The sequence below is a fragment of the Eriocheir sinensis genome, chromosome 22 (assembly GCF_024679095.1).
Source record: "Eriocheir sinensis breed Jianghai 21 chromosome 22, ASM2467909v1, whole genome shotgun sequence".
Taxonomy (NCBI): Eukaryota; Metazoa; Arthropoda; class Malacostraca; order Decapoda; family Varunidae; genus Eriocheir; species Eriocheir sinensis.
In genome coordinates, this window is record NC_066530.1 from 1058152 (window position 1) to 1083169 (window position 25018).

General features: G+C 42.5%; 2 protein-coding genes across 2 annotated transcripts in view; both read right to left on the reverse strand.

Annotated features, from left to right (window-relative positions):
• Positions 1–24454, reverse strand: part of LOC127002278 (uncharacterized) — a 26370-nt gene extending 1916 nt beyond the window's left edge. Inside the window, exons 1-14 of the mRNA XM_050868090.1 lie at positions 24275–24454; positions 23936–24104; positions 23295–23424; positions 22139–22271; positions 20502–20663; positions 19736–19772; positions 14224–14381; positions 13148–13316; positions 12354–12519; positions 11296–11425; positions 5193–5229; positions 4296–4453; positions 3942–4110; positions 1107–1236 (exon numbers count right to left, since the gene is read on the reverse strand). Of these exons, the coding sequence (XP_050724047.1) occupies positions 1107–1236; positions 3942–4110; positions 4296–4453; positions 5193–5229; positions 11296–11425; positions 12354–12519; positions 13148–13316; positions 14224–14381; positions 19736–19772; positions 20502–20663; positions 22139–22271; positions 23295–23424; positions 23936–24104; positions 24275–24406 (1880 nt within the window). The 5' untranslated portion in view covers positions 24407–24454. The remainder of the gene's footprint in view (positions 1–1106; positions 1237–3941; positions 4111–4295; positions 4454–5192; positions 5230–11295; positions 11426–12353; positions 12520–13147; positions 13317–14223; positions 14382–19735; positions 19773–20501; positions 20664–22138; positions 22272–23294; positions 23425–23935; positions 24105–24274) is intronic.
• On the reverse strand, positions 9639–15621 carry LOC127001891 (dehydrogenase/reductase SDR family member 11-like). The gene is made up of 7 exons (XM_050867123.1): positions 15446–15621; positions 14224–14381; positions 13148–13316; positions 12354–12483; positions 11296–11425; positions 10347–10508; positions 9639–9754 (listed from the first exon to the last, which is right to left on the reverse strand). Exons 2-7 carry the CDS (start codon positions 14353–14355, stop codon positions 9713–9715), a joined length of 765 nt encoding a protein of 254 aa, XP_050723080.1. The 5' UTR covers positions 14356–14381; positions 15446–15621; the 3' UTR covers positions 9639–9712.
• Positions 24455–25018: the final 564 nt, after the last annotated feature.

Here is a 25018-nt window from a genome sequence, read left to right on the forward strand (position 1 = left end):
GGTAGATTCTGGGAAATCAATCAATCATAAAGAGCATACGACGGGGGGCGCATAGCTTCGCCCACCCTACAACGCCTAACCATGGGGTTCCTCTGGATAATCTCCATGCAAGCTCCTTTCCCATCCTAAGCACCTCATGGCAGGATTTATCGACTTGCCCGAACCATGAATTCTGTGGGTGTCCCCTTGGCCTCCTTCATTCGGGATTGTTCCGAAACAATCCGGTGAGTGGGGTTAACCGCTGGGTAGCATACCACATGCCCGTACAGCCGGAGATGGCCTTCACGCATTAAGCATGTAATAGACTTCAAATCAGTCTCACGAAGAAATCGAAGGTTTGACAAAGTCATTCCAGTGATATCCCAGGATTCTGCATAGGCACTGATTACCAAATATATGAATCCGCCTTTTCAAGTCACTATTTAGTGTCCATGTCTCACAACCATGGAATAAGACAGGGAACACAAGCAACTTGAAGACCTGGCTCTTTGTCCTTTTACATAGGTATTGACAACCCCATATATTGGTGCTAAGTTAGTCCATAACACCGTGGGCTAGGCCAGTCTACCGTAAGACTTGTTGATGACACCCGCCGATATTCTGCACTACTCTACCAAGGTACTTAAAATTTCCAAGATATCAATGTTCTCGTCACACGCATGAACAGACTGTACTATTTCATCTAATAAGCTTCCATACACCTGTACCTTGATCTTGGCTTAAGACCTTTAGTCCAAAGGACTTCTCCTTTTCGTGTAGTGCCGCGATAGCAATCATCAGAACCTCCAGCGACTCCGCAAGGATTACTGCATTTTGGGCAAAAACAAGGTCAGTAACTGTGGTATTGGCAACAGGTACTCCGCAATGACTTTGATCTACAATTCTGCCTAATACCCACTCCATGCAAGTGCTTAAAAGTGATAGGAGAAGGACACAACCCTGCTGCTCGGAGGAACAATCGAATTTGGCGTCGTAGAATGGGCGAGGCGAAGCTCTCCCAGGCGTATCCCCCTATTAATTGATGATTGATGCCAATAAATGTTGCATCCTACTAGTGAATGATATGAAACTAGCATCTTATTAGTAGATCCTGGAACTAAGCATACCTGCTGATGTGGATAATGTACCCATCGTCAGCCCCGCGTTCTCGCATGGAAGCAATACTCTCGCGCGTACATAAGCACAGAGCCACAACGTTGAGATCCATCATCTCGCGCCACTCCTTGGGGCTCCCGTCTGTAAAGCCGCAGGAGAGCAAGAACGGGAGAAACGAAGGATAAGTATGTGATGGGTGAAGGTACATGGATTTCAGAGGTCGTGTTATATCGTCTTTTCAGGAATAACTTTTTAACAGCGTCTGATAAGGATGATAATTTGGTAAAACATGTATAAGATGCCCTATTTTCATCAATATGATTAGTTAACCACATATGGAGAATGAAGGCACTTTAGAGGCACATAGCGATAAAACCCAGGAGACGAAGTGATTCCTGATGGGAGTTCAGCAAACGGTGCTATGGAGACAACGTTATCTCCACAGGAACGTTTGCTAGCCTCGCGTCAGGAAGCACTTCACTGCCGGGTTCTATTATTACGTGCTTCTTATAAGTGCCGTAATTATCTATCTTGTTAATAAATCCAAACCGCGAAAATAGGGCAAAGTCTGAAACGTGCTCTGTAAATCATCAGCCTTCTCTAACGCTCTGTTAAAAGTTACTACCGATAAACGATATAACACGACATCTGAAACTCATATAACCAACACAGGGAGGGTTAAACATGGTTGAACGGCTTGGTCGAAAAGCATAAGGGGATGATTCGAAGTGAGTAACCACTACAGAGAAGGCATGTACTGGAAAGAAAAAGTAAAGTTCAGGGCATTCACTAACTTCCCCTTAGGACACTCCCGCAGTGACTTCTCTATTCAGTTATTCGGTTATAACATGTCGTCACAACTCACGTCACTTGTTCAAATTCTGATTGGTCATCCACACTTTCTGATCCCGGCTACTGGGTATCTATTTTCTGTATCTTTGTCTGGGTATCTGTTTCCGTTACCCTCCTTGTCTTTGCCTGTCCCAGTCCTACCAGATGTTTACGACTCGTATATCTGACTAATTGCATTCCTTCCTTTTCCTATCAGATGTTTACAATTCTTGTCTCTATATCACCATCCGGTATTTGCCTCTGATTGGGGAGTCAATTTTATATGTGTAGTTATGGTCATTCCTCTGTTTGTTCGTCTTCTGGTCCCCGACACTAAATAAGTAAAACCATGGCAAATATGATCAGCAAATATGCATACACATTTAATCTTAGTATTATAACGTATGGAAGAACAGTTAACTTATTATGGATAAGATATTTATAAGCATATAAAGAAACGTGGCATACATATTTTACAGTGTTGCTAATAAGATGCTTTACTTATATTTAGTTTCCCTTTCGTTTTCGGATGTGTAAGTAGTCGGACAAGGATGTTATTTTGGCAGTGGATGTTTGAGACCCCGACCTAATGGGCTAAAATATGATTTGGTGTCACATGTGGATAATGAAGCACTTATAAGAGTAAATTTAGGGTAAACTTGGCTAAACGTTAAAGGCACTGTGAGCGAGGCTAGCCCCGCCCCGTTCATCTTCTCGTGACGTTGATGTGACGTTTAGCTCTGACGTATGAGTAATCATCAATCCAACCAGCAATTATGTTTTACTGCTTTACACACACACACACACACACACACACACACACACACACACAGCGTAGCAATATTTAATCTGCTGTAAATATAGATGTTCCTTATATAGACTATCAGCTGGGGATAAACAGTTGTACTCGAAGGAAATTACTTATCCTTTACATGGAAAATGTGACTACTGGTAGTACATGCTGCATGTATGTAAGCGAGCAGTAGTTTCTGGTTTCATCCCTTGTTGGTTCACCAACCTCCCCCATACCCAACCTTTCCTTCCTCACACAATCATCCCCACCCAACGATCTAACAACACTTTTGTCGTTGGCGGGGCTAGCCTCGCTCATAGTGCCTTCAACTTTTAGCCAAGTTTACCCTAAATTTACTCTTATAAGTGCTTCATTATCCACATGTGACAGTGACACCAAATCATATTTTTGCCCATTAGGTCGGGGTCTCAGACATCCACTGCCAAAATAACATCCTTGTCCGACGCTTTGTTAAAGTTTTATTTGCGAAAAACTGGGGAACACGGCCCCTAAAACCTTTAGTAGGTTATATCGTGAAGGAATGTACGTTAAAATAAGTTGACATAAGTAAGAAAAAATACATTCAAATCCTCGAGAGAGAGAGAGAGAGAGAGAGAGAGAGAGAGAGAGAGAGAGGGGGGGTGGGAGGGGCAACCAATGTGGGGTTGAAGACGTGGTTACGCTATACTTCCGCTTTTTCTTCATAGGGCACCGACACAGCCGCACTTTAAGGTGTGTTTTACTATAGATCGTTGAGTATAGCAAAGTTGTAGGCTTGTTCACCATGCTGGTCAGTGAAAGAGGATGAAAGTCAGTTTGTGGTGAACATTGAAATTTCCTAGAATGAAGATTTCAGCGAAAGGAGAGTGAGTCAAGATGTGCTCCACTTTGGAGTTTAAATAGTCAAAGAATTTCACATAGTTGGTAGAGTTAGGTGAGAGATAAACAGCCCAATGAAGTCTCAGCCAGATGGTGGAAAATTCCCAAGTGTCAAGGTCGTGTGGACGAGAGCAAGCGATGTCGTTGCACACGTAGACGCAACATCCAGCTTTGGATTGAAATTTAGGCATGCTAAACATTACACCACGGGGAATAAAGGACAGGCATAAGCAATACTGGGAAGGTGTTTGAGGGACTGACTCAAATGGTTCTGAACTTCCTATACCTAGTGCAAGGGTGTTGAGGCTAGAGAGTCAAGGAACTTCGCTTAATGGTGCCTCACCCAGCAGGGACTTGTTGTGGGTGAATCCTGCATTGTTGATACACACGTCCACACCTCCGAGGTCCTTCTTGATCTTGGTGAACATGGCCAGCACCTCCTCGTCCTTGGTGAGGTCACACTTTATGGGGATAAACGTGCCTCGTTGGCCCTTGAGTTCGTCTGTCAAGGCCTATGGAGGAAGGTGGAGTTTGTTTGCATTGTTTAGTTATTTGGTGTTACCATTGCAAAGTTGTCTCATTCTGCTGTTTAGCTTCATCTGCCTTTGAAAGTTTTACTTGGTGGATGCTGGGCAGCTGTGGTGGGGCTCATTTGCGAGGTTAGAGTGAAAAGAGTATACCTGGGCTTTCAGCTCACCTGTAGTTTGTCAATCCTACGATCTGCTCCCACCACCTTCATGCCCTCAGCCACCAGCCTCCTGGCCACGCTGGCACCGATCCCCATGCTGGCACCAGTCACCAGGGCCACACGACCTGACCACCGCTCCATCCTGACGGGGGTCTCAAGTAGTAGAGCTGGGAGGAAAGGAAGAAGAGGACAGGGGAAGTGGCAGTGTGGAGGGAACGGTAATAAATAATAATGGCAAAATAAGTAAAACAAACAATAAAATGATAAAGGAACAAATAAATATTTAGGTAAATATGAATACGGTGAATTTAAAGGTAAATAATATAGTGCTAGACTAGATAACAGCAAGACACAGCTAATATTGCAATGCTGGAGAGGTGAACTGTTTTAACACTTTCAGCTGTGGCCAAGTGTGTTTATATAATGCTGTCTTGCCACTAGTCAGTTCCACAACGTGATAACTGGAGTTTACGTGGCAAGACTTCGAATCGTGACTCATTCAGGGAAAGCACATTACCAGCGGCAGGTTATGCATGAGACTAATTAAAGGCTAGTGATACGTAGGAATTGGACACTATATATACACTCCAGCAAAACCACTGTGGCCCATTGTGATGCATTGTAAAGTGTTTATAGCAAGTGATTTTGTAGAGAGACAGACAGGTAACTATATAACCTGTGGATGCCTAGCGATGATGTAACAGTCACACCTAACACAGTTCGCAAACAACCTCTTTTTTCTGTGTGTGTATTTGTGACCCTCGAGGTGTGCTGCATACCTAGATCGTAATTACAGGTATGTACGCTATTGGTAAGGCCAGTTACTCACGTGGTAGTATGGAGCCTGGAGAGACAGTCAGCCGCGAACCGTCCCCTGCACCACTTAATTATAAACTGGGCGGCGACAATGCTGTGTGGTGCCGCCGCTGAGGGCGAGGTAGCACTTCAAGCACAAAGATGCGTGGTAGCGTTTGGCAGTCCCCACGCAGCGGGTACAAGAGGACCTGAAGGGCGGTCTACGTGTACTGATAGCTGTGGTTTAGATCCTGTTGTCTCATGACATAAAGGCGAGGTTGGCTGACTTGTCCGGCAGGGAGCTCTTTACACGTCAACTTGGGAGTCTCTCTCTCTCTCTCACACACACACACACACACACACTCAGTGTAGTATGAAGCATGCTGAGACATTATCAGTGAACAGCCCTGAGAGAGAGAGAGAGAGAGAGAGAGAGAGAGAGAGAGAGAGAGAGAGAGAGAGAGAGAGAGAGCAACTTAGCACCAAGAATCAATGTAGCTACACCGTAGAGTAACGACCATTTAATTGCCGTGGACTGACCCTCATCGACTCACAGCTCACAAAGACAACACAAATATTTTTCTCCTTTTTATCCGACTCATCGTGAAACAAACAAATGGTAGTAGAAACACGTACAGTGGAAGACAATCAATATTTGATAATTACGTTGTCAGTGATATCGCAAGCATTTTTATTTTTTAATGTACCCACTTAATATGTGTAGCTGTTGCTCCCCGAGACAGTAATTTGATCATAGCTCGTCTGCTCTCGGCCACTGGCTCAAAGTTCACAAGCAGAGCTAATTCATTAAACTCCACTATTTACAATAAAAGTCATCAACCTAAGGAAGTTTTTTTTTTTTTTTTTAGTTAATAATTTTGGTTTGAATTTAGTAAATGAGTTATTGCCGTATATAAGAAAAGGCAAGGAGTCCAGAATCCATTGCCCTCAGCGACCTTCGGCGAGGCTCGTCGAGACAGTGCTAGTGGTCCCGCGTGGTGCCCCTGCCTGGCCGCCGTGTGACCAGTGAATAAGTAGAATACTGAACAATACAAAAGCCGCTGATGCCTTATGACCGTTAAATGAAAAGAAAATGAAAAAAAATGTGGCAGATGGATATGCTGCTAATAGACCGTATTGGCTGTACACGCAGCGCCACACGCGCCACCTGGGGAACTGTCTAGTCTAGGTCTACTACTTGCCCTAGTGAACTTGGCTTTTTTTATATATATTTCGGGAATCCGGAATACAAGTTATTGTTTGGGGTCAAATGCCCAAACACGGTACCTGCTGGTCGGGAAAAATTATATTATCCATTGCTCGTAGGTATTAAGGTTTGTAAGTATTTATGGTAAATGTGATCGAAGTGCCGAATGTATGCGGACTCGTATCTACCTTGTAAATAGCGAAAGTCCAGTCCAGGAGGCAACGTAAGATGTTTCGTGCCCTGAATATTTCGCTCATGGATGTTTTATTTTGCAGCATTTCTAGCAAAACTATTATTATTATTATTATTATTATTATTATTATTATTATTATTATTATTATTATTATTATTATTATTATTATTATTTATACCTGTCAAGCTACTGTGGTGTCTTGCCATAAGATTTTGCGTTAGAGACCATAAGTTTGTGTATAAAACGGTAATTAAATCATAAGAAAACGATATTTTTTGTCATTCAATATTTATTTGTTTCAAAACAAATAAATATTGCATGACAAAAAATATGGAAGGGGGCAACTTCCACTTGTTAATAAAAAAAATACATAAATAACTTCCCTAATGATCCTAAGGAGACATGTGTATCACTGGGGTTTGTGTGCAGTAGGTGTTTGTGTGGGTGGGGGCAATTGCTTTTAGTATGATCCGTGGCTACGTGGGTGAGGCAGGAGAAGCGAGTGAGTCCTACGTGGGTGAGGGCAGGAGAGCGAGTGAGTCAATTCTTGAATTAATATATATATATATATATATATATATATATATATATATATATAGAGATATATATATATATATATAGAGATATAGAGAGAGAGAGAGAGAGAGAGAGAGAGAGAGAGAGAGAGAGAGAGAGAGAGAGAGAGAGAGAGATTTACATAGATTTACATAGAAAATCAGACCACACAGACCCATGGTCCAGACTTGGTGGTCTGTCCTTAAACCTAAGTGATTTTACATTCATCAGAAGACTCCAAAACGTTGCATTTCTACTCTAGTTGATATTAAGTTGAAGGAAGTGACGGTCGAGCTTATTTTTGAAGGAGTCAATCGTGTTACACTGGACCACTGATGGTGGAAGCTTATTCCATTCTCGCACTACAACGTTGGTGAAGAAAAATTTGGTGCAGTCTGAATTTACTTGTCTACATCTGAGTTTTACGCCATTGTTCCTCGTGCGCAAAGTGTCATCGATCATAAACAATGTTGATCTGTCTACATTCGTGAAACCATTAAGTATTTTAAAACATTCGATCAGTTTTCCTCGGAGGCGACGTTTCTCAGAGAGAACATGTTAAGGGTAGAAAGCCTTTCTTCGTAGGATTTGTTGCGCAAGGAAGGGATCATTTTCGTTGCCCGACGCTGAACACCTTCTAATTTAGCAATATCCTTTGCATGGTGGGGAGACCAAAACTGTACCGCATATTCCAAGTGGGGTCTGACTAAACTGTTGTAGAGCGGGAGTATTACATCTTTATTCTTGAATACAAAGTTTCTTTTAATGAAGCCCAACATTCTGTTCGCTTTATTTGCTGCATCGATGCATTGCTGTGAGAATTTGAGGTTTGACGCGATTTTGACCCCCAAGTCTTTGACGCATTGAACGCTTTTGAGTTTAACGCCGCGCATTTCGTATTCGAACTTCTTATTCCTCGTTCCAACTTGAAGGACCTGGCACTTGTCTACTTAAAGGGCATCTCCCATCTATCCGACCAAGCTGAAATTTTGTGCAAATCCTCTTGGAGGCTTTGCCTGTCTTCGTCAGTGAGAACCGAGTTACCAATCTTTGTGTCGTCTGCAAATTTACTAATGCGGTTATTGAGTCCAACATCCACGTCGTTGATGTAAATAATGAAGAGCACTGGGCCAAGGACCGAGCCCTGAGGGACGCCACTAGTGACAGACGCCCACTCTGAGTTAAATCCGTCAATCACTACTCTTTGTTTGTCTGTTGCTCAACCAATTCGCGATCCATTGGTTTACTTGACCGTCAATACCTATTTGCTTTAATTTGTAAAGTAATTTATGATGCGGGACTTTATCAAACGCTTTCTGGAAATCAAGATAGACTACGTCCAGTGATTTGGTTACGTCAGAGAGAGAGAGAGAGAGAGAGAGAGAGAGAGATGTATCCATAGATAATTACAGGAAAGGGAATCATATATATAATACTTGAAAAGGGGAATTTGGAGTTCTTACTTACGTGGGTGAGGCAGGAGAGCTATATATATATATATATATATATATATATATATATATATATATATATATATATCCTGGGGTGAGGGCAGGAGAGCGAGTGAGTGACGCGCCCGTTCCGACGGACTCAAGCAGGGTGCACGAGGTACCTCCACCTCCCCACACACACACACACACACACACACACACACACACATACTAACCGTTACAGTAACCGTTACTCAGCACGCTCACATGAATTTAAATATGGTGCGTACGATATATATATATTTTTTTTTTTAAACAAACATTTAAAAAAAAAAAAAAAAACATCGCCGGAAGACTTGAAAATCACCGAAATTACGTAAGACACGCAAAAAACGTAAGACTTGACAGGTATGTAAAAATAGTAGTAGTAGTAGTAGTAGTAGTAGTAGTAGTAGCAGTGGTGGTAGTAGTAGTAGTAGTAGTAGTAGTAGTAGTAGTAGTAGTAGTAGTAGTTTTATTATTTATGTTGTGATACTCCTGAATTACTATTATGCATTGGGACAGCTATTTGTGTTTGTGTCATTGGTTCATTACTCAGTCTTTCCCGGCGGTGTGGCGGGAAGCTTGACACAATCAAGAAGTCTGTGTAGTGTTTATACTCTGGACCAGGGAGAGGCAGGCTGACCTGTTCTCACTGTCTATGGCCCCAGATCTTTCAGGGGAGGTTTTTTTTTTTTTTCTTATGTGCTGTCTATTACGCCGGTAGGCTTTCTTGAGAGGGCCTGGTGCATGGCCCCATCCCGTTAATGGCGCAGGCGATTTATATTTTGAGTGGCTGCAGTGATGTATGACTTGCTCAGTCCATGCTACCCTCCGGGGCTCCTCTTGACCTAAGTCGCCAAAGTTAAGGTTGACTGAAGATCAGTATATGGGTAATCATCCGCCACTGGGCAGTGTCTTGTGGTATGGAATAATAACACCATAATTTTAGAATATCTACCTTTATTTTATCAAACAATTGCAAGTTTAATCACTCAATCACACAATTACTATGTCCTTTCTTTATCAATTCTAATGCTGGACAAAGTTGATTAGTTGCACAAACAGAAATTAACTATATTTTTTTAGAGCTATGCAACAATTTTAGAGAGAGAGAGAGAGAGAGAGAGAGAGAGAGAGAGAGAGAGAGAGAGAGAGAGAGAGAGAGAGAGAGAGAGAGAGAGAGAGAGAGAGAGAGAGTTACCATTCACGAGGCTTGTCTTGCATGGCGAATCAGCACATCATGGATCTGTGAAACAAAAATTTTCCGACGTTACCTCAAAGATTTACCGATATGTTTACCACAGACCCTGAAGTCCAGACTCAGTGGGCTCTTTTAACTTAAGTGAAGGGACATCAAATGCCCCTCAAGACACTGCATTTCAGCCGTTTAGCGAATTATTTAAGTGTAGAAAATAGCGGTCGAGTTTATTTTTAAGTTAACCAATCATGATGCATGCACCACTGAGGGTGGAAGTTTATTCCATTATCGTACAGCAACATTGGTGAAAAAGAGTTTGCTACAGTCTGAATAGATTTGTTAACGCTTCTGCCGTGGCCACCCACTTGGGGCAAGTTCCCTTGTGAGGACAGAATGTTAGATATACAGATTGATAAATTGTCTGTCCTCTAATTCATGATGCTTACTTCCTTTCTTATGTTATATCCAGCATTTTCTCTACTCCTCTTTGTGCTTAGCTTTCTCTCTAGCTGTTTTATAAGGCACCAAGAATTTGAACCTCATGTTAGGACAATCATGGTACACGAAGTTTAATGTATACAATAATCATAAGCAATGTAATTATGATAACCCAAGATAAAATGATTAACTGTAAACTGACCTGAACTTGGGGAGGGGCAGTGAGAATATGGACTAAAGTGGCGGCGATGTCATCTGCGCTCAAGCTCCTCTGTTCCTCGTAGAACTTCTTAGCCGCACTTGCATCCTCTACCAAGTGACAGTTCACAACAAACTCAGTCTCCACCCAACCTGGACTGATGGCCTACAGGAAGGAGGAAAGACATTAGCATATTGTTATTGATTTTTCTTTTTAATTATTATTCTTAAACCATCTTGTATTGTTGCTCTTGAAGTTGTGTATTACTAAATGAAGTTGTACAGGAAATTGTCTGTAAGGAAGTAATGAAGCCTGTAAGTACTCGTATATATGTTAGAGTGGCAATGATGACATCTGCACTCATGCTCCCCGATTCTTGCAGGACTTGTCAGCTTCACACGCCTCCTCCATCGAGTGGACATTTGTGGTAAACTAAGTCTTCACATTACTGATCAACCATAATGTGTTTCTATATACGAGACATATATATTGCCCAGAGTTGTTAAGGAGTCTCAGTCAAGTAATGGAGGCAAATACTGGAAATTTAAGGATGTTTTGAGCAAAACTGTTTTGTTCATAGAGCTCGGTCATTGAAAGCTAAACCTAAATTACAAGTTCTCCCTTCATGCGTCTTAAGATCAGTTCCATGGTTCCAGCAGTATTAGTTTGCCGAACCCCATACCCTACGAGCCTTTTATGAACTATTTTTTTGGTTCACAGCTACATCTAACACATAAATTTTCTTTCTTGTTGGTAGTATGGTACAATTAGACGAAGGAAAAACAACCAGAAATTAAGTATGTAGACTTTAACTTTGCAAAAAAAAAGGTTAGAAGTTCTCTTAGGATTTACAGTAGATAACGATTAACATCTTATAGTAAAGTAGATCTGTCCATTTGGTAGTTCATCCTGTATTAATGCCAGTAGAACAGAACACGTCAGTCCTCCTTACAGATATCCGGATGTTGGAGTTCGCTTCCCTCAGCTCCTGCCGCAGTCCCTCAGTGAGTGCTTTTACGGCGAACTTGGTGGCGGAGTAGAAGTGAAAACCAATGTCCGGGGGGACATAATGACCGTCCTCGCTGGTTGGGTGTAAGGAGAGAAATGTTTTTGGTGAATCTTTGGAAAATCAATCAGTCAATCAATGGGGCATACGCCTGGGGGACGCGTTGCCTCACCCACCCTACGACACAAGACCCGGGAGTTTCTCCGGACAAGTCTCCACGCTGGATCCTTCCCACTCTAAGTACCTCATGGCAAGATCTGTCGACTTACTCAAGCCAAAAACTCTGTGGGCGATCCCTTCCCCTCCTCCACTCGGGATTGTCTCTTATAAAAACAACCCGATGAGCAGGAACTACTATTGGGTAGCGTGCCACATGTTCGTATAGCCGGAGTTGGCGTTTACGGATTATGAAATCAATAGATTTTTATTCAGTCCTACATAATTATAGCCGGTTTGACTCAAAGTCATTCCAGCGATATCCCACGATCCTGTGTAGACATTTATTACCAAAGACATCAACCGCCTCTTCAAGTCACTTTTCAGTGTCCATGTCTCACAACCATTGAGTATGACATGGAGCATAAATGACTTGAAGATCCGGATCTTTGTCCTTCTGCATAGAATGTACTGTTTCACCTAGTAACCTCTTCACACTTTTACCTTGGTCTTGGCCCAAGAAACCCCAAGTCCTAAGGGCTTCGTTTCCAAGTGCAATGCCTCAGGACCCATCACCAGAATCGCCAGTGACACCGCAGGGACTGCTGCATCGTCAAAAATAAGACCAGCGACCTTGTTATTGTCGAGAGATGCTCCACAATGTCTTTGATCCTTAACTCTGTCTAATACCCGGCCCTTGCAAGTTTTTTTTTTTTTTTTTAAGTGATTGGTCAAGGACACAGCCCAGCCTTACTCCCGTGTTCAAGGGAAAGAACCTGGACATATGTCATCTCCCACCACAAGCCACCAAACTTGACCCAAGTCTGAACCAACTCAACCAAGCATACCTGCTGATGTGGATGATGTGTCCATCGTCAACGCCGCGTTCTCGCATGGAAGCAATACTCTCACGCGTACATAAGCACAGAGCCACAACGTTGAGATCCATCATCTCGCGCCACTCCTTGGGGCTCCCCTCTGTAAAGCCGCAGGAGAGCAAGGGGGTGAGAAACACTGGGGGACGAGAGTGCGTGAGGGCTGAAGGTTATAACTAATGGTCATGGTTGAACGGCTTGATCTAAAAGCATAAGGAACAGCGAATGATTTATAGATTATATAGTTGTCTGGGCCCAGTGAGTAACCATTCCAGAGAAGGTATACAGGGGGTGAACGGAAAAGTTTGGGGCATGCACTATAGCTTTCTGTTGCGTCAGTGTTCACCTCAGTCACATCAGCTTGCAGAGGGTAAGAACCCATTACCCCATGACACATCGTCAGTGTAATTGGGATTGTCCCTGTGCCCATAGATTTATATATATATATATATATATATATATATATATATATATATATATATATATATATATATATATATATATATATATATATATATATATATATATATATATATATATATATATATATATATATATATATATATATATATATATATATATATATATATATATATATATATATATATCGGCCTGCTAACAATTACACCACGGAGGATAAAGGACAGGCATAAACAATACCTAGGGAGGTGTATGTGGGTCTGACTCAGATGATGCTGGGCTGCCTCTACCTAAGTGCAGGGGTGCTGAGGCAAGAAAAAGTCAAGAAACTTTTAATGCTGCCTTACCGAGCAGTCTCTTGTTGTGGGCGAATCCTGCATTGTTGATACACACGTCCACACCTCCGAGGTCCACCTTGATCTTGGCGAACATGGCCAGCACCTCCTCGTCCTTGGTGATGTCACACTTGATGGGGATAAACTTGCCTCGTTGGCCCTTGAGTTCGTCTGCCAAGGCCTGTGGGGAATGATGGAGTTTGTTTCCATTGTTTAGAGTTAATTGATGTTACCATTGCGAAGCTGTCTCATTCTACTGTTTAGCTTCATCTGCCTTGAGAGTTTTGATTCTAACATTTTAATTATTATGTTGTTTCAGTCTACAGTTTAAAAGATATCTGACTCTGGTTTAGTTTGAACTTGAAGGTTATTTATGGTTTAAATATATAATGTATATTTTCATCTAACAATGATTTTCATATTGAAACCATAATGTTGAATTTGATGGAGCAATTATATGGGGATGGATGAAAAAAAATCAAAGAAATAATAGTCTAATGTGACATGACGAAACTGACTTTCTTCAAATCGTCTTTGAGTGAGTTATCCTCACTGTCATCTGTGCAAGGGTATTTCTCAAAAAAAAATTATGCTCTCAGCACATGAGTGGAGATAACACAGTAACTGAATACGACTGATAAATTTCAATTTTTAGATTAGCAATGACCATAAATTATTCTATCTTGAATCAGCAGCAAGTGTGATCACCAAATAGCTGGATAAGAAAGGATAACAAATGGAGAATTTCAGAACCAATGTATTGGTTCAACAAACAGATAAATGAACAAGCATTAGCTAGATACTTCACACTAGGAACAGGTGATCAACAAGAAGCTGGATGAAAAAGGATAAACGGAAGGATGTGTTCGGAAACAATATAATGGGAAAGGGGATATAAGTCACCCAATGACCTAGAGACAGTCACCCAGCCAGTCCACAAGCAAGTCATGGCCCTCATCACCAAGCTGAAAGTGCTGGTGGGTGCTGGGAAAAGTTAAATCTTATTGGTGGATGCTGAACTGGTGGGGGCGGGGCTTATTTCCAAGTTGATTTGAACTAAGAATACCTGCTTGGGCAGATCACCTCACCTGTAGTTTGTCAATGCTACGAGCTGCTCCCACCACCTTCATGCCCTCAGCCACCAGCCTCCTGGCCACGCTGGCACCGATCCCCATGCTGGCACCAGTCACCAGGGCCACACGACCTGACCACCGCTCCATCCTGACGGGGGTCTCAAGTAGCAGAGCTGGGAGGGAAGGAAGGAATGGTGAATTAACGGCAGCGTAGAGGGAACAGTAATAAGTAATAATGGGAAAAATAAATAAAATAAAATTAATAGGCGAAGAATAGATAATCAAGTAAATATGAAAAGAGAATCTAAAACATAAGAACTAAGTGTTAGGATATACAACAGCAAGACACAGCTACTTTTGTAAGGCTGGAGGAGTGAACTGTTTTAACCCCTTAATGTGGGTGTTAAGGGCGGGGACCAGCAGCCCAAGTGTGTTTAAGTGATTGTGTCTTGCTCTTGGCACGACGCAGAACAAGGAGACTCATCAAACCCTTCCGCTTTATCACTGTACACTCCAGCAAAACCTTTGTGTCACATTTTGATGCACTGTAGGGTGTTTAGCGTGAGCGATGGTGTGGAGACAGGCCTTATAGTCGAACCATAAGCCCCGTTCACACTGTCAGTCTCGCGTCCTGTACAGAGAAGAAAGGAGAGAGAGAGAGAGAGAGAGAGAGAGAGAGAGAGAGAGAGAGAGAGAGAGAGAGAGTGTGTGTGTGTGTGTGTGTGTAGCGAGCCCCTCTGAGGAGAGTGATGTGGCAGAAGCGCGATCTCCCTGAGCCGCGCCTAAAGGCTCAAGATAGAGTCGATAGACTATAGTCAATACGGCCTGTTGCCTAATCTTGAAATTTAAACAACTAATTTATTCCTTTAAGATGTGAATTACTTGAATATAATTTTTTAATACTTTTAACAAATTTAATCTTTTATGAATGATTTTTCTCGAGGATAAGAAGTGACTCTAGAATTCCCATCAGAATTAGCACAGTTGCTTTTGCTACCCCGCCATGGATTCGACGCTTCCCCCGCGACATTGCTGTGTCTTCATCAAATAGACGGAGTATAAAGAATCTGTATCAATCCCACCTCAAAGACAGACATAACACAGTACGTGGAGACAATGTGTGTGTGTGTGTGTGTGTGTGTGTGTGTGTGTGTGTGTGTGTGTGAGACCCTCTAGGTGTGATTAGGTAGATCTCTGATATGTATGCAGTTACGTAAGGGTGAGGCCAGTCACTCACGCGGTAGTATGAAGTTTGGAGAGACAGTCAGCCGCGCACCGTCCCCTGTACCTCTTGAATAACCGAGACAGCGGCGACGATGCTGTGTGGTGCAGCCGCTGTGGGCGAGGCACTACGATCAAAGGGACGAGTTCTCATGCATGGCTGTCCCCACGCAGCGGGTACAAGAGGACCTGAAGGGCGTTCGCTACGTACTGATAACAGGTTTAGATTCTATTGTCTCATGACATAAAAGTGAGGTTGGCTGACTTGTCCGGCAGGGAGCTCTTTACACGACAGCTTAGGGAGTCTCTCTCTCTCTCTCTCTCTCTCTCTCTCTCTCTCTCTCTCTCTGTCTGTCTGTGTCTGTCTGTCTGTCTGTCTGTCTGTCTGTCTGTCTGTCTGTCTCTCTCTCTCTCTCTCTCTCTCTCTCTGCAATGCGCGTAGCCTAAGAAACAAATTTGATGAACTGAGATGTCTTGCTTTAACAGAAAATTTTGACATAATTGCTATAACCGAAACATTTATCGACACCACAAATATTGATTTAAGTTCCGAATACAACATAGATGGCTACAGACTCTTCAACAAAGATCGTGTAAACCGTAGAGGCGGTGGCGTCGCCCTTTATGTCAAAAGCTATTTGCAACCCACTGACAAAACACCGGGAAACAGTAACGTTGAACATTTGTGCGTGCGAGTAAACATTGCAAAAGTCAACTTAAATATATCTGTCACCTACAGACCTCCCGGGCAATCACTCGATGACGACCTTGAAATGTACAGCGTCTTAAGGCAGTCACTTAATAAATGCGACTCACTGATACTAGGAGACTTTAACCTCCCCCATGTCGACTGGGCGACACTGTCGGGTACAGAAGGTGAGTCCCATAGAATGATCGAATTTTTAGAGGAAAATTATCTAAGCCAAATGGTTTCTGAACCAACTCGACAAAATAACATACTTGACCTTGTATAACGACCCAAGATAACCTAATCAGTAGTGTCACGGTAGGAGAACACCGGTTCTCTTGCGATGATAAATTAGTGTGCGCGTCGACAAAGCTCAATCATCAGTGACTGAAAATAAAAAAGGTGCCCAATTTCAAAAGAGCTAAAACAATAGAAAGAAATAAAAACTAACAGAAAATAACAAATAATGACTACAACGTAGGAGCCCTGTTAAGCCTCAAAAAGCCTTAAAACTACTTCACTTACTCACACACAACCTCCCCAGCGAGAAGCGAAATTAACAAATTAAAAGCTCACCGTGGTTTAATATGAAAATTAAACAATCAGTCAATGAGAGAAAATTTTAAGAAAGAAAGAAGAGAACAAAAGAAAAGCGAAACATTAGACTTTATAATGAAGACACGTAAAAACTAAAAGGGATAGGCAAAGGTAGATACGAGTAAAATAGAAAATAAACAAAAAAATAAAATCAAAATTTTCTTTCTTCGTAACAACAATAACAACAAAGAAAAGGCAGTTACACAAACAACAGCGAGCGATGATCAATGCAGCCACCTGCAACAATTGCAAAACCTCTTAAACAATTAAACAATTCTCTTCCTCAATTACTAACAGTCTTCCTCTCGCACCCATAACACCAACTATTGTAAATCTCAGCGATGCATTGCCCATATTTTTGAAAAAAACCTTGAAAGTCCTTAAAGCTCTAAATTCAAATAAAACAAATAAAAGTCCAAAACCTGACAAAGTATATCCAAAGAAACTGAAAGAAACAAAGAGCGAAATACTCACTCTCCAAACTGTATCCAAGATGTACTCCCTTGCGACCCTGTCCCTTTGACGTGACACCGAGGCTCAAAAGGCATCAAGGCAGCGCAGGAAAGGTACAGAAAAAATACAGGCCATTTTAGTTCAAGTTTCTAATAGAAGTTACTGAGGGCATAATTAGAGACAAATTTAACTGAGGCTTGAAAGAAGCTACTTGAGGGCATAATTACAACATGGCTTCAACACAAAAGGGAAACTATCAAACCTATTAACGACCCAGAACCCCGTTTCAAAATTTATGAACGCACTATCAAGTCTATCTTGATTTATAACGACGGTTTATCTTGATCTCCAGAAATAAATCATAAATCAAATTAAAAATAAGCAAATTAAATAATTAATCAAAAAAATGCATTGATCGTTAATTGACGAACAAACAGAAAATTGGTATTTAACTCAGGTTGAGCAACTAGTGGGCGCCTGTCACTAGTGGCGTCCCTCAGGTGCGTACGCCCTTTACCTCATCTTCATTATTTACATCAACGACGTGGTCCTCACTCCAATAACGTTTTGCGTACGACAATATTTACATCAACGAATTGGGTAATTTGCAGCAATAGACGAAGACAGTAAAAACCAAGACGACAAAGAGAAAATTAACTCTCAATTACAGCTGAAGACAGGCAAAGCCTCCATGAGGAGGTCCGTAAATTGAACGAGAATCGGATAGCTCGAGTTAAAAAATAACGTTACGAAGTGCCAGGTCCTTCACGTTGGGGTCAAAATAAGAAAATCGAATCAAATTCTGCGCGGCGTTAAACGTCAAAATTTCAATAAATCAAGGACTTGGGGCAAAAGCGCATCAAAAACCTCAAATGTTCACAGCAATGATCGATGCAAAATTAAAGAGAGAAGAATCCTGGTCATGCGGTAAAAGTGGTATCAGATGAATAAAGATGTATGCGGTACAGTCTACAACAGTTTAGTCAGACCCCACTATGATAGCAAAGCAAAGTTTTCAGCAACCAGCAAGAAAAAGATATTGCTAAATTAGAGGTGAGAAACGTCGCGAAGCACTAAAATTGATCTCTGTTGATATAATGATTCACGAAGAAAATGAATAGACAAAATAACATTGTTTTTCAATGATGACACGACGCCGCACAGGAAACTGATCGAATGTTTCTTTGATGCAATGAGACTGTTCAACAATGAACTTTGTGAATTGTTTAGTGAGAATGGACACAATTTTTCAAACAATGGCGTAAATTGTTTTCTTCACCAAGTAAATAATAAGAGAAATCAGTGTTTTCCACACTAATCACAACATGCGAGTAGAAAATAAGCTCCTTGTCAGTGGTCCGTCACTTTAATCAAAACTCCTTCAAAATAAACAAGTCTGACCACTTCTTCACTTCTTTCAACAATGTAAAGAATCTCAACATACCACTATCTATATATTAATGTAAAATCTCTCTGAATCTCTATATCTATAAATCTCTCCTCCTCTCTCTCTCTCTCTCTCTCTCTCTCTATATATATATCTCTCTCTCTCTATCTTATATATATATATATATCTCTCTCTCTCTCTCCTCTCTCTCTCTCCTCTCTCTCTCTCTCTCTCTCTCTCTCTTCTCTCTCTCTCTCTCTCTCTCTCTCCTCTCTCTCTCTCTCTCTCTCTCTCTCCTCTCTCTCTCTCCTCCTCTCTCTCTCTCTCTCTTCTCTCTCTCTCACTCTATATCTCTATCTCTCGCTCTCTCTCTCTCTCTCTCTCTCTCTCTCTCTGCCTTCTGCTATATATATATATATATATATATATATATATATATATATATATATATATCTCTCCTCTCTTCTGGTCATCTGTACCAGACCTTTGGTTGGTAAAAGTCGAATTTTGGATTTTCTGATACTTTGTCTGGGCTTGTCTCTCAAGTCGTCATGATTTCTGCAGAGAGAAAATATCAAAGAGAGAATAGTCTACATTTGTTGTTGAAGGAGCTGTGCACTCTGAGGCAGGAGTGCATGCGCAGGCAAGCTAAAACGCTGCAGAGTTTAGAAGTTCAGGTAAATAGAAGGAATTCAAGATCTTGAAGGGAATTCAGGATGAAGAGACAGTGTCAGCCTGAAACTAAGACGTCTATTTCGGAAGTGCCTTTTTCTCAAGGTCTTTCTTTTCAGTTTCAAGGGTCATGAGGGACAAGCTGGACAAGTCTCTTTTCTTTTAATGGTCCCAGTTCACGAAGTGAAGGCAATTAGTAGGTTGGGGTTGTATATTTTCCTTCTTTCTATGAACGAAATCGCCCAGAGACAGGGAGGAGGTTGTTGGGTGTAATAATACCATAAGTGAAGGAAATCTATCTTTATTGGATTAAACAGTTACAAGTCAAGGACACTCGGATCTATTACTCAGACATTTGCTATGTCCTCTCTCCGTCATTATTATAGCTGAAGAAACAAAGTTAATTGAGTAATTGCATTAACGACCAGAAACTGGATAATTTTAACAGCTGTCCAGCAATTCCAGTGTAACAGAGAGAGAGAGAGAGAGAGAGAGAGAGAGCATTCATGTATCTTGTTTTACACTGCGAATCAGCACATCATGGATCTGTGGAACAGAAACATTTCCATATTATTACAAAGATTTTCATAGATGTTTAGACCACACAGACCCGAAGGTTCAGACTTGGTGGTCTTTCCTTAAACTTAAGTGGAAACACCAAATGTCCACCAAGACGTTGCATTTCTGCCTTAGCGAATTAGTGAGGTGTAGAAAATGGCGGTCAAATATTAAATGAACCAAACGTGTTGCACTGCACCGCTGAAGGTGGGAGTTTATTCCATTATCGTACAACAAAGTTTGTGGAAAGTCTGCTGAAGTCTGAATGTAATTGTTAACGCTTCTGCTGTGGGCACCACCTTGGGGCAACTTCCCGTGATGGGACAGGGTGTCAGGTATACAGACTGATAGATTCTCTACTCTAATTCACGACACGTACGCGTGGCGGGGCTGGGGCAGGGGACGGGGGGGAGGCGGAGTGAGGGACGACACTGGCGTCATGCACTCGGCCAGCGTGGCTGCTGATTGACCCGCGTGCCCGGGATGGTTTTCGTTCGATTCGACACTTCCTCGTATATATGAATATGGGTAAACGTCCAATGGTGTCGTTAGATCCGAATTCGTTAAATAAACTCGTTGGATGCAAGATCTTATTTTTTATTTTTTATAAGGCACCAAGTTTCTGAACTCTATGGTGGCACTGATATGATACACTGACTGAAGTGTATATAATGAACCCAAGAAATGCCAAGATGAAGTGACCAACGGTAAACTAACCTGAACATTGGGCGGGGCAGAGAGGACGTGGACGAGAGTGGCGGTGATGTCGTCTGCCTCCACGCTTCCATGTTCCTCGTAGAACTTCTTAGCCGCCTCTGCATCCTCTGCCAAATGACAGTTCACAACTATGTCAGTCTTCACCCAACCTGGACTGATGGCCTACAGAGAAGAGGAAAGACAATTTATTAATATTATTTTGAAACCATCCTGTATTCTTTCTCTTGAGGTGTGTAGTTGCCAGTTGGTAGAAGATACTAAATGGAATCGTAAAGGAATTTGTCTGTAAGGAAGTATAATTAAGTCTGCAAGTAAGAGTGGCGGTGATGTCATCTGCACACATGCTCCCCGATCCTTGCAAGACTTCTCAGCTTCACACGCCTCATCCATCAAGCAAACATTTATAGTACAGTCTTCACATCAGCGATCCATCACATTGTATTCCTGCTGAAAATGTGCTTTATATATTGACATTGGCCAAAGATTTAAGTAGTTTTAATCAAGTAATGGAGACAAACCCTGAAAATTTAAGGATGTATTGAGCAAATATATTTATTGAGCTCAACCACTGAAAGTTTAACCTATATCACAGGCTCTCCTCTCCTAGGCTATTCCCTTGAGATCAGTTCCAACAACATCACTGTGCCAGACGCCGTTCCCTTCCAGTTTTCTATGAACTATATTTCTTTGAGTTAATGGCTACATCCAACGCATTCATTTTGTTATTGATAGTATAGCACAAGTAGACCAGAAAAAAAATGAAAGTACAACGTGGAATTTACCCACCTAGTAAAAATTAATACAGAAGCTGCCGAAAGTTTTAAAATTTGTAACAAGTGACATCTCTTAGTGAGGGAGAGCTGTTGAAATGTCCATCAGTCATGTAACAATGCGATCAGGTCATAATGCAGTGACGCGCCCGACGCGGAAAAGCCCCCAAAACCTATTCGGCCGTGGAATGTCTCTTTAGCTGTCTGAACAGAGGGTGGACTTTCCGTCTGGCTGATCGCGGGTTCAGTTCCCGGCATCGGAAATTTCTAAGTCTATATACACCAAGTCAAGTCATATGCAGGTTTGTGGGAGGAGACACGGCAGAGGCGTGGTTTATGTGTGACACTGCTTGGAGCCAAACAAGAGAATGTAGAAACAGGGATTTAGAGAAAACGAAGAAAGGGGTACTAATTTAAATCAATCACTTCAACATGCCCTCCCTCACATCCCACACCGCCGTTTGTAGTCATTGAAATTACAGTCACGCAATAGCACAATAAAAAGACATATATTTTCGTCAGTGGCTTGCCTGAACGCACAGTGAAAGAAGGCGAGAATGCACATCCAGAGTGCACATACGGCCCCAACTTTAGTCACCCCTGAACTGGCGGGTATTTTGGGGGGGGCTCCAAGTGACGTCATCCCGCTGCTCCTCCCCAAAACTGCCTACTGCGCGTACCGGTCGCAATTTTGAAGCAGAGTGACTTGACTTGGTATATATAGACTTAGGGAAATTTAATCTGCGACCAGCCAGACGGGAAGCCCACTCTATCTAGTCAGCTAAAGAGGTATCCCACATCCAAGTTGGTTTTCGGGGCTTTTCTGCGTCTGGCGGGTTATCACAACAGTAAATCAGTCTTCCTTACGGATATCCTGATGTTGGAGTTAGCTTCTCTCAGCTCCTGCCGCAGTCCCTCAGTGAGTGCGGTGACGGCAAACTTGGTGGCGGTGTAGAAGTGAAGGTATGATGCATTGGTGTAGATGTAATGGCCGCACAAGCTGGTTTGTGTATGGAAAGAAAATTATGACTCTTTGGAATATGTCTAAGGTTGATAATATCATCCTGCATACACCCCTTTCCATTTAAAAAGGCCTATACTACTGTGTTTCCATCTGTTATTGCTCGAAGCGTTGAATAAGGGGAACATAATTAAACTGGCACAGCCTAGCATAAAGAAGTATAACCATGAGAATAGTGAAAAGTCGGAGCTTCCTTTCAAATCAGTTAGCTAAGGGTGGTGTGGGGTGGATGGTTCACCCCACCATACACCAATTAAGTCCTTCCTCGTTCCCAGCCAGTATATAGCATTGCAGTCCAATTAAAGGCGAATTCATCATTGCACCCCCCCCCACCCCCACCCACCCACCCATAAGGCCCATCGGTTACTCACAAATACAATCAAATGAATATAAGTTCTATTGTGCAAAGCTGTAAATTTGTTAAAACTACACAAACCCAGACCTAATTTCGACGTAGAGTATGCCAATTATTTTTCATCAAAAGTAAGCAAAGGTGTGCTCATACTTCATAGAGCACGTCGGACTGGTATCAAAGCCAACATAATGTTAGTACATATTATGTAATAGATTGACGGGGGGCAAAGTCCGACTGCCCCCTGGGTAACGCTAACGGCAGCGGTGAAGCTACGACAGGCCTAGCAAGCCGGTAGTGGATGCAGACACTTTCTCAAGAACTACATGCCCTGCCTCGGAATCGACGAATTTCGCAGGGGTAGACGACCTTTAGGAAGACCGTGAAAGAGTTGGACTGATAACATTAATAAAGAACTTAGAAACAGCTAGAGGACTCTCCCTGCAGCAAGTATTACAAGAAAGACGTTATGATGACCGGGCCGACTGGAGGAGGCTGATGCAATCTGATAGGTCGATATAACCTACCAGGTAGATGGTGAGAAGGATAAATTGATGTAAGCTGTAGTACTAAGGTACAAACACTCTAGTATACAACTAAATGGTGCCATCGACTGGCAAACCTAACCCAAGTCTGAACCAAGCATTTACCTGTTGATGTGGATGATGTGTCCATCGTCAACGCCGCGTTCTCGCATGGAAGCAATACTCTCGCGCGTGCATAAGCACAGAGCCACAACGTTGAGATCCATCATCTCACGCCACTCCTTGGGGCTGCCCTCTGTAAAGCCGCAGGAGAGCAAGGGCGTGAGAAACAGGGGGAAGAGGAGTGCGTGAGGGCTGAAAGGTAGAACTAATGGTATAACCAACACATGGAGTGCGAAACATTGCTGAGCGGTTTGGTCTAAGAACATGAGGAACAACGAGTGATTTTTAGAGGAATAGGTGGGTGGACCGAAGGGAGTAACCATTTCAAAGAAGGTATATAGGACCCTAAAAGGAAAAGTTGGGGACATTCTCTACAGTTTCCCGTTACGTCAGTGCTCACCTGCCACCTCAGCCCCGTGTGCAGCGAGTACGTTGATTGTTTGAGTAGCGTGAGTATTTATGTGCACCAATGTCAATGTGATTTTTTATAATTTTGTACATACGCGTCAGTCTATATGTTTCTCTGCGTGTGTGGAGGAGATCCATGTTTATTTGTTGTTTGATACGTGCTGGGTTGCCTGTTCCCAAGTACAAGGATGTTGAGGTCAGAAAGAGTCAAGAAACGATGCTTAATGTTGCCTCACCCAGCAGGGACTTGTTGTGGGTGAATCCTGCATTGTTGATACACACGTCCACGCCTCCGAGGTCCTTCTTGATCTTGGCGAACATGGCCAGCACCTCCTCGTCCTTGGTGATGTCGCACTTGATAGGGATAAACGTGCCTCGTTGGCCCTTGAGTTCGTCTGCCATGGCCTGTGGGGAAAGGTTGAGTTTGTTTCCATTGTTTAGAATCGTTTAATAATACCGCTACAAAGCTATCTTATTCTGCTGTTTAGTTTCATCTGCCTTTGGAGGTTTGAGTTGGTGTGGGCGGGGCTTATTTGGTAAATTATTGTGAACTGGGCTTGGGCAGGTCAGCTCACCTGTAGTTTGTCAATGCTACGAGCTGCTCCCACCACCTTCATGCCCTCAGCCACCAGCCTCCTGGCCATGCTGGCACCGATCCCCATGCTGGCACCAGTCACCAGGGCCACACGACCTGACCACCGCTCCATCCTGACGGGGATCTCAAGTAGCAGAGCTGGGAGGAAAGGAATGGGGATTTAATGGCATTGTAGAGAGGACAATGATAAATAATGGCAAAATGAATAAAGTGAGATTAACAAGAACATAATGCGGTGATGAGGGTGTGCATCCCTGTTTGCGGGCACACGCTGCTCATTTCCGTCTTCAACCTGTGATGGGCAAGAACCCACGCATCAGTCCAGTACTCTAGGTCTAGGACACGGGATAGGTGTGACATCCGGGTTACCGTAGTAAAATTTTCATCAGGTTTCCCCAGGTATCTATTAATCGACCAACCCGAAAGGGAGGATGAAATGCTGGGTGAACTACCTACCCGGCCGGCTACCGGAGCCCGGTGTGGCGTTAAATCTCATCCCTCCGTCATAGTTCATCCTATCCTGACTACATACACAGGGACAGGGTGGGTGAATTTTGACACTGTACCGTGTCTTTTGTCGACTGCCTGTCGGGATCTGTCCCACCCAAGTTTATTTATATTATTATAAAAGCAAATGATGACGTCTGTATGTATATAACTAGGATATCAACATTCACTCTTCTTCTTGTGATCTGTGCCGCTTTGCATCGCTATTTAGGTCCTC